Source organism: Acinonyx jubatus, chromosome D2 (assembly GCF_027475565.1).
Source record: "Acinonyx jubatus isolate Ajub_Pintada_27869175 chromosome D2, VMU_Ajub_asm_v1.0, whole genome shotgun sequence".
Lineage (NCBI taxonomy): Eukaryota > Metazoa > Chordata > Mammalia > Carnivora > Felidae > Acinonyx > Acinonyx jubatus.
The window spans coordinates 81453956-81465839 of record NC_069393.1 but is presented as its reverse complement, the minus strand read 5'-3'; the positions used below and the strand labels follow the sequence as shown (position 1 = coordinate 81465839).

The 11884-nt window shown below is 49.8% G+C and overlaps 1 protein-coding gene across 9 annotated transcripts in view; it reads right to left on the bottom strand.

Annotated features, from left to right (window-relative positions):
* Positions 1 to 4763: 4763 nt before the first annotated feature.
* PTPRE (protein tyrosine phosphatase receptor type E) overlaps positions 4764 to 11884 on the bottom strand; it is a 158760-nt gene continuing 151639 nt past the window's right edge. For all 9 annotated transcript variants that reach the window (XM_027063400.2, XM_027063399.2, XM_053207667.1 and 6 more), the window contains 2 exons: positions 10361 to 10496; positions 4764 to 7723 (listed from right to left, as the gene is read on the bottom strand). In XM_027063400.2, the coding sequence (XP_026919201.1) occupies positions 7649 to 7723; positions 10361 to 10496 (211 nt within the window). In that variant the 3' untranslated portion in view covers positions 4764 to 7648. The remainder of the gene's footprint in view (positions 7724 to 10360; positions 10497 to 11884) is intronic.

Genomic DNA, 11884 nt, shown 5'->3' with positions numbered 1-11884 from the left:
CTCTGGGTCACTGGGAGTTGCTTTTGCCGTTGTGGCTGCTGTAAGAACACTCTGAACAGTGTTGTCTAAAATCACACGGAAGAGTGACAGCCTGGGGAGGGCGGTAGGTTGGGGCGGGGGTGGGGGGGACATCCGAGAGTCCACAGAGCAGGTGATGGTTGAACTGGGCCAGAAAGGGATGGGATCTCGGGGAGCAGAAGAAGGGAGAGTAGTTTAGGAAGGGCAGCTCTTTTTTTTTTTTTTTTTTTTTTTTTTTTTAGAAAAGGCACTTTTCTTTGAAGGTGCGAGTCATAAATGTGTCATTTAGGTAGCGAAACACAAGGAAATGTAAAATAATAGGATTTTCCTATGATTAAGTTGTTCTGCCGACACTTCAGATTTCGTAGTAATTATGAACCTCGCACGTAGAAAAATTTCAATTAGCCATATGCCTGGGGAATGGAATATACTGGTTAATTAAAAACCCCTTTAGGGTTCAATTCTAGCCAAAAATCTCACTGCAATATATCAGATTTCCTCACCTTCGTAAGGGTACAGTATTTTAAGAGCACAGTAAGGGTGGTTTTCATTTTACCGTAAATGCTGCGTTAGAAAAGCTCATTCAAACAAGTGTTTGATTAAACATGTCCGCAGGACACAGGTTTCGCTTAGCATTTAAGCATCAGACAGGCATTAACCAGCTAGGCCAACTCTGTTTGAAAACAGGGTTGCGAGAAATAAATACCTACTGGCTGTGTGGTTTGGTAACTTCTCTGGGCCTCGGATTCCAAATGAGTAACATCCATCTGACAGAAAGTTCTCAATGAACAGAAACTACTTTTACTTTTTTTTTTTTTTTCTTGCCTCCAAGCTTCTGCGTGATCTGCCTCCCAATCTCTCTTTGCCTTTCTTTTAGGTTTTTAAATTTATTTTGAGAGACAGAGAGAGCACAGGCAGAGGAGGGCTGGGCAGGGGGTGGGGGGAGAGAATCTCAAGCAGACTCCACACTGTCAGCGTGGAGCCCGATGGGAGGCTTGAGCTCACGAACTGAGATATGACCTGAGCTGAAATCCATCAGGTGCTTGGGGCACCTGGGTGGCTCAGTCAGGCATCTGACTTCAGCTGCTTCAGATTCTGGGTCTCTCTCTCTGCCCCACCCCTGCTGTCTCTCTTTCAAAATAAATACACAATAATAAAAAAAAAAGTCGGACGCTTAACCGACTGAACCTCCCAGGTACGCCGCTCTTTGACCTCCTTTACTCGAGTTTTGTACCAGCCAGCTTTTGACTTCCTTAGGCAAGACCCTTCCACACATACACCCTCCTACACACACTCCTACAGCCAGAGGCTACACGTGGATGTGCACACACACACACACACACACACCACTTGTCCCCATCTCCTTCCTGCCTCACAAACGATTTCCTCCAGTCCTGAGCTCAGCTGTGGTGAGGCTCCCTCAAAGAAGCCTGGGTCACCCCCTTTCCCAGGCCGGGTTGGGTCCCCGTTTCTTGCTCTGGAGTCATCCTGTGCTAACTTGTGGCACGCCGTTCTGTGGAGACTGGAACATTGACTGAGAGCGGGCCTCCTGTCCTAGGACTAAGCTGTGGCCTTCCGTGAAGGGCAGCCCGGGTATTTACCATCGCCGCGTGTCAGTGGTGACCCCAGGCAGAGGAGGTACCCAGCCGGGTGTCCTTGAAATGAAATTTTAAAGCCCAGGGGATTTTTATTAAAGGGAGGAAAGGAAAAAGGAAGAAAAAAACAAGCAAACTCAGGAGCCAAGAGGGGGGAGCAGCAGACCGGGGCTGAGTCAGAGGGCCTGCTCTTCCAGACTGTCTCCATCTCTACAGCTCTGACGTGAAGGCAATGTTTTCTTCCTGGCCCGTGAACCATCACGTTAACTCTAGGAGCAGCCCTCACGTGCAGGGGGAGGGGACTCCTGGAAACCCTAGTCATGTATCTGCTCAGTCTGGGCACGAGTTGTGTCCAGGGACAAGGACTTGACCCAGGGCCACCAGAGATGGCCAGGAAGGCTGAGGTTGCTCAGTCTCTTATCTGGCTGCCCAAATAGGTCCTGGATCCTGGGAGAGAATGTGTGGGCAGGTCTTAGAGATAGGGGCCAGGGGTGAGTGGGACTGTCCCGGGAGGAGGTTTTCTGTCGGGAGGTAAAGTCAGGTGTCTGGGTGTGTCTGGAATCTATCACCACGTGGAGGGGCTGAGGAAGGAAGGGGGGGAAGGCCTCCCTCAATCCTACACACAGATCAGGACGGAATCTAGGCCGTCACTGCCTGGCCCCTCACCTGGCCCAGGCATCCGGGGTTGTCGTGGAAAGACTCCTTCGCAAATGTCAACTCCATAAATTCTACCTCTTCACTAAAAATGATTTAAGATATGTGGCTGGGATCCCAGGTTTTGCTGGGCTTTCTAGAAGCTTCCTCTAGATGAGCTGCTGGAGTCATCTTCTGGGAAACAGATCTGGTATTCCAGCCGCAGTTCCCGGGACCCCGATTCCAGTGCTATGCAGATGGCCCAGGCCCCTGACGTGCCTCCAGGACATGGTCCCAGCCTTCCCCCTCTTAGTGCCACCAGCATGGAGGGCCACGCTGGCACAGAGCATTCAACAATCTGTAAATTGGGATTGCATGAATGTTGCTGTTTACAAAGGAACAAGATGCCCATGACTTGTTCCCATGAAGCCCCTCCTTGTGTCTACAGTGCTGTGTCCCAGGAATGAAGGCTCGATTTGATCCGTTTATTGGGTATCGCCATGCAAGAGCCACAGAGGGCCCTGCTGTGGGCAGCCCCGCCTTGTGCTCATCAACCCAATCTAGAAGCTGGTGAGCCCCAAAGCTTCCTGGACAAGGGGCTTTAACAGCCAGCACTGACAATCTTTTATCAAGCATGGAAGGGAAGTATTCGTAGTAAGAATAACAAAGGGTTAGTGTCCGTGCTATAAAAAGAATCACCGAGGGATCAACAATAGATTGAGGAAATAAACCAATGATGAAAAGCCAAATGACACAACTTGGAAAATGGATAAAAAATATGAATTGGTGATTCGCAGATGAAATACAAATACTAAAAGCGTGAAGAGATGCTCAACCCACTAGAAGTTAGGGAGATGCAAATTGAGATGACGTATTTTTTTTTTTTTTTTGGCCTCTCAGTTTTGCACAAATGGAAGGGATCTGCTAACACCCAGGGTTAGTGGCGTGTCGGGAAACGGGCACCCCCCGCACCGTGGGCGGTGAGGCGCTGGGGCACTTCTCGGCGGTGGCGAATTGGCAATTCCTATTTCTATTGCACATGCATTTGCCCTTCGCCCCAGAAGCTCCACTTCCAGGAAGCTCTCCCAGAGAAGCGCTTTGCAGCTGAAACGCCCACGTGTGCAAGCGTTTTCCTCGGAAAATGACGCGGGGACGCCGTGAGCCAATGCCCACCGTGGAGGAACGGCCACCAGAGCTCGTTAGGTTTGGAGAGGGCCAAGCAGCCCTCGGAGACCGGATGAGGAAGGAGTTCAAGTGCCGACTCGCCCGGATGCTGAGACAGACCTTCGGGCAAACAGGCAATTCACACAACGGCACGCTGGTGGCATATATGTCATCACGGCAAAGACGCCAAGTTTCCATGTATTGATGTCTCTAACATTCAGATGTAGCTCACCGCTGAGCCCTCCGCTGCTAACAGGAGCATCCCTGACCCACACCATTCAGTCCCAGGGAGGTGCTAACCTGCCTCGGTGGTCGTTCAACCCGCTTGTCTGTCCGAGGTCACTGGCACCTGGTGTCTTGTTGGAAATGTTTCCATTTGACTGGGGGGGGGGGGGGTTCCTCTACGGCAGGCCTGGCGCGTCTTCCCTTCCTGAGGCTGTGGGCTCCGGCAGGTTGGCTGAGCCACCTGGTACCTGGTTGGCTGGTTGATGCCCATCTTTGAACCCCCCACCCTCCCCCAAACCTCCTTTCTTCCATCCTTCCTCCCCTGTCTGCTCTCTCCCTTCTGCGGTTCCCCTCTCCCCAGTGGAAGGGTCCTGCTGTACTTAGCACTGCTAAGGGGCATGCAGACAGACAGACAGACCCATAAGGAACCGCCAGTAATTAAGCAGCCCGTACGAGCATGTGGCATTTCACAGCAGGTGACATTTTTCAGAGGGAGGAGGGGAGAGGAGAATAAAAGGTTACGAAATCATCTATTTTAACAAATACAACAAGCCTCATAAGATGTATTAAATAAATACAACCACTAATAACAAGCGTGTGTTTACACTCCACGTGAGGCCTGAAATATCTCGTGGGTGGGTCCGGAAAGGGGGTGGAGGTGGAAGGAGCACAGAGGCAGAGTTGGAGGGTGAGCAGAGACACGCAGATGTGCGAAGGGAGGCCTGACGGGGTTTCTGATTTTAGGAGGGAAATCAGTGTCGGAAGGACTTTGTGACTCCGCCTGGCCGCAGACTTGACGCGGTCTGTCATCTTCCTTGGGGACTCCAAGAAACCACCACTCAGAGCTCAGATCCCTGTCTGGACTCCAGGAGGAGCATGGGCGAGTTGTTAGTGCTGCACGCACAGCTCACACCTACTGTGGAGCAGCGGGGAGCTGGGGCCACCCCCCGGCCGGCCACTGTGCCCACGGTCGGGGCTGTTTCCAAGCCAGGGCGGAGCTACATTTTAGAAGTCTTAAATTAATGGTCTACATGAATCAATGTCTACCTCCTAATGAATGTCTTGTCTAAAAGGACATAAGGCACAGGAATACAACGAAGAGATTTCATGGAAGAACGAGATGCAGGCTGGAAGTCAAAGTAAAGATTTATCCTTGCATCAGACTGTTTTAGATCTTGCAATTTGCATATACAAAGAATTCAGCAACATTCACTGGCATTATAATCAGAGCAAGATCAAATTACAGATGTAATAAAAGAAACTATGATAGTTGAAACGGGGACTACAGATGTATATTATAAAGATTGCACATAAACACGATTTAGTTAAACAAAAGTATCAGGAACCACACATCTTAAAAATCACACGGGCATGTCTTCGAATGCTGAAACAGACGTGTCAGGCTCATTTAAAAAAGTTTTTAAAAACACATAAAAATACCTTTCAAAACACTGGTATGCATTCTTCATTCGTCTAGCACATGGAGAGAAACAGTAGAGTGAGTCACACAGTGACCGTACAGCTTGTCGATCAGAACGGTAGGCTCCTAATCGCTATTTGGCATTTGGATGCAGCCTCATGCGACACACAAAAACGTGAAGGTAAGAATGGCCTCGTCAGCCCCGTCAGCGGGGCGCTGTCATGTCCATGGACCTTCTTTGACAGAGGGGGAAGGAGAGGTCGGCTTTCCCGGTTGCACAGAGAGGGTAGCGCGTCCCCAAAGGGACTGTTTGGACTGGGTGGGTCGGGGGGGCCTGGGCAGAGGCCAGGAGGCTGCAATTCCCAGGCCCCTAGAAAGGCAAGTACTGCCCTCGACTGGGGACAGGGGTCCTGTGCCCTAGGGGTCGTGGCTTCTGCCTTGTTTCCAGAGGCGGAAGGACCAAAGCGGGTGCCAGGATGCCTGCAGCGGGCACAGGGAGACAGAACAACGCACAAACGGGGCACTTTCCCGAGGGCACCCCTGGTAAGTTCGACCTGAATCGCCACACAAGAGATGCCAGGTAGACCACTGAAGGGCCCGACAGCTTCTCATGAGGGCTCCTAAATTAGACCCGAGTCCATTCCCTTGACTTTGACCCTGAACCGTCGGGTACATTACAAATCACTTTCATCACGACGTAGCCAGCTCGGTTTCTAGGGTTTGGTGCCAAATGAAAAGCTTGGTTCTCTCTCTTCTCCTTCAGTCACAGAAAGGCTTTGGGGGGCGGGGGGATTCTGACAATGAAAACATATGGGACCAGCTGGCGCATCTTGCAGAGCTGCCTCCATTTTCCTCTTCGACCCAAACGTATCCTCATGGTCCCGGGAAGGACGGAGGGATGTATTCAGCACTGCGTGTGCCCAGGGATGCGGCTGGCGGCGGCGGCATCGGTCACAAAGTTGTGCTCTCGCCCTTCCGGCTGGCACCCCTTCTGCCATGGAGTGGAGCTCAGAGGAACCACGGAGACTTGATCACCGTGAGGCTATCGTTAGTATGCAAGAAACCCTGGGATCACATTGTGCACACCAGAAACGGACACGGGATGAACAGTGCAATAGGAAGGTGCAGTCACTTCTTAGTGGAAATGTCAAATAAGGCCTTTATATTTCTTTTTAAAAGCAAAAAAAACCACTGTACCCCAAATGCACATCTTAAGTGCTTTAGTATGTTAGAGCAGGTGTCTTTATTTTTATATATATTTATATATATATATATATATATTGTGCTCATATGCTCATCTGCTACCTAATGGCCACAGAAAGATCACCGTCATTAAATTAAACTTTTCTACATTCAACCTTCTCCCTTTTGTCGCTCCATAAGCCAATCCAGTCTGGCAGTGAGATTATTATTATCCAGTGTCAAAGGTCTCAGTAGTATTTCCATTTAAAAATAAGTTAGCCTTTAGATTAAGGATTTCTCTGTGTCTTTTATTTAAATATTGAGGAGGGGGACTTTAAAAAAAACTGTATAAATCTAGATTTTAAGATTTCTTTTCTTACAAACAATCTTAGCGTGTACAAGATTTAAAAAAAAAAAAAAAAAAAAAAAAAAAAAAACAACCCAAAATGCTTCTCAGAAAGTTGAAAGCATCAGTGCTTGTGGTGGTCTCCCCAAGCGTGTGCTCTTGGCATCTGCGTGAGTCAGACGTTTGGCTCTATCCGCACGTTAGGATTAGGAAGTGGTTTGTGTTGAGCCTCTAGGTAGCTCGAGACCAGAGGCAAGAGTGAGAAATGCAGTTGGTTTGATTCTCAGAGACTCCTCTGAGCCAAACACTCAGACAGACGGACAGCAAGTGGCCATGTGGGAACGCAGCCTGATAGCTGATTTTGCCGTACCCAAGGCCACGGGTGACCATGCCACCAGCACTGACATCTCCCCACTTCCGGCCCAGACAGCACGGACCCAGCCTTGAGTAAACGCACGTGTATCACTATATGGTCACCAACTGTGCTCATGCATTTTATACCTGCACGCGGGCTGTGATGCCCTTGATCTTTAAAATGTAAAGGTAAACCACATGGGTTGAGACTGAGGACTTCACAGGATCCCCTACTTACGGTGTATCTCCATGAACATTTTACCTCCCGCAAAATGCCACTGCGCAGGCCTGTAAAAATCAGTGTCTGGACAGGGAATTTCAACTGATTTATGAGTCCTCGACCGCTTTCTTAACAGCGGGCTCTGTGTTTACTCTCCTGCGTCAAGCACACATTGCATATGAAGATTTTTAACATTTAGACGTGCTGAACGTGTGAAATTATAGGATATGATGAATCTAACGCAAAATTAGAGTATTTACCGATATTAGCAGAAATGCGTTTTACGGGATATTACTTGACCTTCATACATTATTCCCGTTCTTAAAAGGGGTATTTAAGATTTAATAACTTTATAGCAGTGGCCTTTAAAGCGTAACAAAATATATACAAAGAAATTAGGACGGGTATTAATGTCAACTATGAAATAAATTAACATGATCTTTATAAAATATACTGACCATTAAATTAAAAAATATTTTAAGGCAGGAATTTCATTTGAAATTAGCATAATCAGAAAATATATCAATAAAATCTTGTACCACTTTGTAGCAGAATTCATACTGTTCCTGAAAAAAAAGAACAAGAAAATATTAAAATGATTTTTTAAATTCCATTAATTCAATTAGGAGAAACTCATAAAAAGAAGCCAAAAAAAAAAAAAGTCTGACTAGTCTCATACTGGTTACACAGAGACGTTTCCAGGTAAAACTGTTTTTGTAACATAAAAAAATGTCAACGATTAGTTTCAACTTAGTGTATTTGAGGAGAGTCTCAGTAAAAGGTCTTCAGTTTTCATACTTAAAATGGAAAACAGGGGCACCTGGGAGGCTTGGTTAAGCGTCTGACTTCAGCTCAGGTCTTGATCTCACATTTCAGGAGTTCAAGCCCCACGTTGCGCTCTGTGCTGACAGCTCAGAGCCTGGAGCCTGCTTCGGATTCTGTGTCTCCCTCTCTCTCTGCCCCTACCCTGTTTGTGCTCTCTCTCTCTCTCTCTCAAAAACTAATAAATAAACATTAAAAAACTGGAAAACAACTATTTTTGAAATAAAAATTAAAAAAAAAAACAGAATATTTAACTTCAAATAAACTTCATAATGTAACAAAGAAGTAACCTATGAAAGTTAAAAAAGATGAAAATCTAGGGTATTTTTAAGCCTCAATTTACTCCAAAAAGGGACATTGTTTTACATAAATTTTAGAATTCAAAAAACATCGCCTTCTATCTAAGGCATCTGACTTATTAAAACACTCCTGTGCATCATTTGACTCTCACCCTCCTCACAAATCGTGAGTTAGTTGAGCATCCAACTTCAGCTCAGGTCATGATCTCACGTTTCATGAGTTCGAGCCTCGCATCAAACTGTTGATGAGTTCAAGCCCCGCGTCGGGCTCTGTGCTGACAGCTCAGAGCCTGGAGCCTGCTTCGGATTCTGTGTTTCCCTCTCTCTCTGCCCCTAACCCGCTTGCATTCTGTTTCTCTCAAAAATCAATAAACATTAAAAACAAACAAGGAGGTGTTTGCATGCTGAGTCGGATAAGAAATGTTCTTTGCTACAATCGCTGGGAGCCTCCCTGGGTCAGGCACTCACGGGGCCCCTGAAGTACAGACATAAAACAAATCTGCATGCCGACTGAAGGCAGGTGCTGTCGCCCCATTTTCCACAGATAGGGAACTAAAGTCCGGAAAGTGGAAGGAGCTTGTCCAAGCACGTCCAGCCGTGATGATGGGATGACCGCCCAAAGCCCAAGCAACAAAGGGACGCCATGACTTAGCTTTTATACTAAACTGAGGGCGAGACAGGACTAAAGCTATTCACTCTGCCTGGGGAAGCTGGGAGTGGACTCAAAAAACAGGAAAGAAACTGAAAGAGTATGGCTCATAGTTAAAAACTGAGTTTCTTGGGACGCCTGGGTGGCTCAGTTGGTTAGGTGTCCCAACTTCGGCTCAGGTCATCATCTTGCAGTCAGTGAGTTCGAGCCCCACATTGGGCTCTGTGCCGACAGCTCAGAGCCTGGAGCCTGCTTCAGATTCTCTGTCTCCCTCCCTCTCTGCCCCTCCTCCACCCACATTCTGTTTCTCTCTCAAAAATAAACATTAAAAATTAAAAAAAAAACTCTGAATTTCTTTTTGAAGGTATTCCTGTTATCATTATTATTTTCATTTAGAAAATCTTCCGCGGAGTGGTCTGCTTCTGTTTTTTTCCCATGCCCAAAGTCATTCAAGTTCACGGTGCCTGTAGGAGGTATCAGCTGTCAGTAGGCAGGCATAACCTTTAGAAGATGCCTCTAGCATCTTCCAGAGCCCTAGCAAGGACGGTCCGCGCTGGGACCAGGGCTCTAGGGAAAGCAGAGGAGCCTGAGGTTTCTGCCCCAGTCATGGCCCGAAGAGGGGCGTGGGGGCGAGGAGGGTGGGGGGCTGGTAGGCACACCAGTTTTCCTTTACTGATAGTGGGTCCCGAAGTGAATACAGGTTCACCTAGGAGGGCCAGAGATACGCCGATGCCAGCCTGGCGCCCACCCCCAGCAAGTGTGAGGGCAGCCTGGCAACGGAGCAGGACTGTGAACACTCTCCAGGCCAGGCTGGTGTGCCCTCAGGGTGAGACCCGCACTCTCGCCCAGCCTGGGGGCGCGAGGCGAACCCCGTTCTGCTCAGGCGATCCTAGCGGCTGAGCTGTCCCTGCGACGGGAATGTGCTGGAGGGGCCCATGTGATGGCTTGCTTGCCTGGGGACCCTGTGAGTATACAGAAGGAGCGGGCGAGGAGGGCACATCTACAAATAGGAAGACTTGAGAAAAAGGATGTGTGAGAACATTTCTTGAAATTGCACTTACTGGGGCCAAATGATTACTTGTTGAGGAAGCATGTCTTCTGCAAACCAGGAAGCGTGTGTTTTTGTCACAGAATGAAAGAGGATGGCCCTAGAATCTGGCGGAATAGTCACCGTGACACAGAAAGCTGGTGTATTCAGTGCCTCTGTCCAAGGGGTCTTACAGTCTGCAGTCATGGCTACACCCTTCCTCCAGCGTCCTGCCCAGGGGACCGTCCCCAGCCAGACTCAACGGAAGGAGAGGGTCCGTGGGGCTTCACCAGGGAGAGTGCCCTGAGTTCCGTCCCCCGAGAAGCTCACTCTCCTCCCTCTCCCCACACTCAGCACAGACAATTCTCGGCCCTTCTGGAAACACCCTCGCCACTCAGTTTCTTACCAGGGTTTGCACCATATGCGGTCTCTGAAGTCGTAAACTCTTCACAGCTTGGAATACGTCTAAAAGGCCCTCGGCTTTCACTCGTTCCAGAATGTTGCTGAGCGCGATGAATGTACCTGTTCGCCCGGCTCCAGCACTGTGGAGGAAAAGTACTTAAGGGAGACGACGGGGCTTGCCCGTGGGGACGAGACGCGGACAGCCTGCAGCCCATCCCCGCACATCAGCACAGAAGCAATCGCCCCCGAAAATGAGCCAAGTTTGGATTTCCAAAGATCATCTGCGTGGAGCGAGAGTCTGCAAACGTGACATTCCTAAAGCACTGGCCCAGTTACGGCAGACAGGTAGCTCATGAGTGGGATCAAGACCCGGCACAAGCTTTCAAGCTGCAACTCGTGTAGGCGGGGGGTTCTCCGGGTATGGTCCCCGGGACCAGCAGCATCAACGTTGCCGGGGAACTTGTCAGAAATGCGAACCCTCCTGCTTCAGGTCTGGGGAGAGGTAACTCGGCCTGGATTCTCCTTCTGTGCGAGGGACCCGCCTTCTGAGAAGCGGTGGCTCACAAGGTGTGATGTTAAGACAGAGGGCGTCCCCTGCCAGGGACGGTTAGATAAGGGACACTTCCCAGCGATGAAGATCTAGGTCCACTCCACTTAAGATGGTCATTTTCTTGATAAACTGGATAAACCCCACAAGAGCAGAGCCCAGGCAGCCTTAGGATAGACAAGAGGCCAGGCCCAAAGTGGGCGGGCTCAGCTGGCTCCCCCCAGAGAGCCCTCCAGGCCCCAGAGGCACCCCCACCCCGCCCCACCCCGGGTGGGCTGATTCTCAGGCTCCCGTCCCATTTCAGTGACCTGTCCCCACATCTGCCCTTGTGGGATTTGTTCGTCTTTGCATCCCTGGTGTCCTACACTCAGTCCGGGTCTGGGGAGGCGGGCACTCGTTTCCAGTTTATTCTAAAAGACTTCTACAAAGCCCACAGGAACTGAAACCCGGGGCGTGTGCTCCACCTGCTGGCCAGGCCAGAAGCGCACCCAGGCCCGTCCCAGGCAGAGAGTTCCAACCCCCCCCAAGCGAGGCCCAGGCTCTGGTGGCTACAAGGGATGGGTGGGGTGGGGCAAGCGGCAGCCACGCAAAACGGAAGCCACGTGTGGAAAAATAAATAGAAGGGCAGCTTCAGAAGCAAATTAGCACCCCTGACAAGGAAAGCACCCCAAACTCCTGCGAGGAAGAGATTTGCTTTGGTGGCCAACCTGCCCCCCCCCCACCCCCGCCCCTGCTGCTGGCACGGGGAGGGGCTCTGGCATAACCAGAAGTGGGTCAGCACAGAAGGAGGGTGAGCCGGCACGTCTTTAGGTTGGGCCAGATTCACCCTTCCACACTTGTGATGCTGCTAATCAAGGGCCTTGGTGGGTGCCTAGCTGTCTCCAGGGGCACCCCCAGCCACGTTTCCTTTGGCCTCCCTTGTGCCTGCCTTGGGAGCGGGGCTGGGGTGGGGCTGCAGGCCTTGGGCAGCGATCCCAGCCT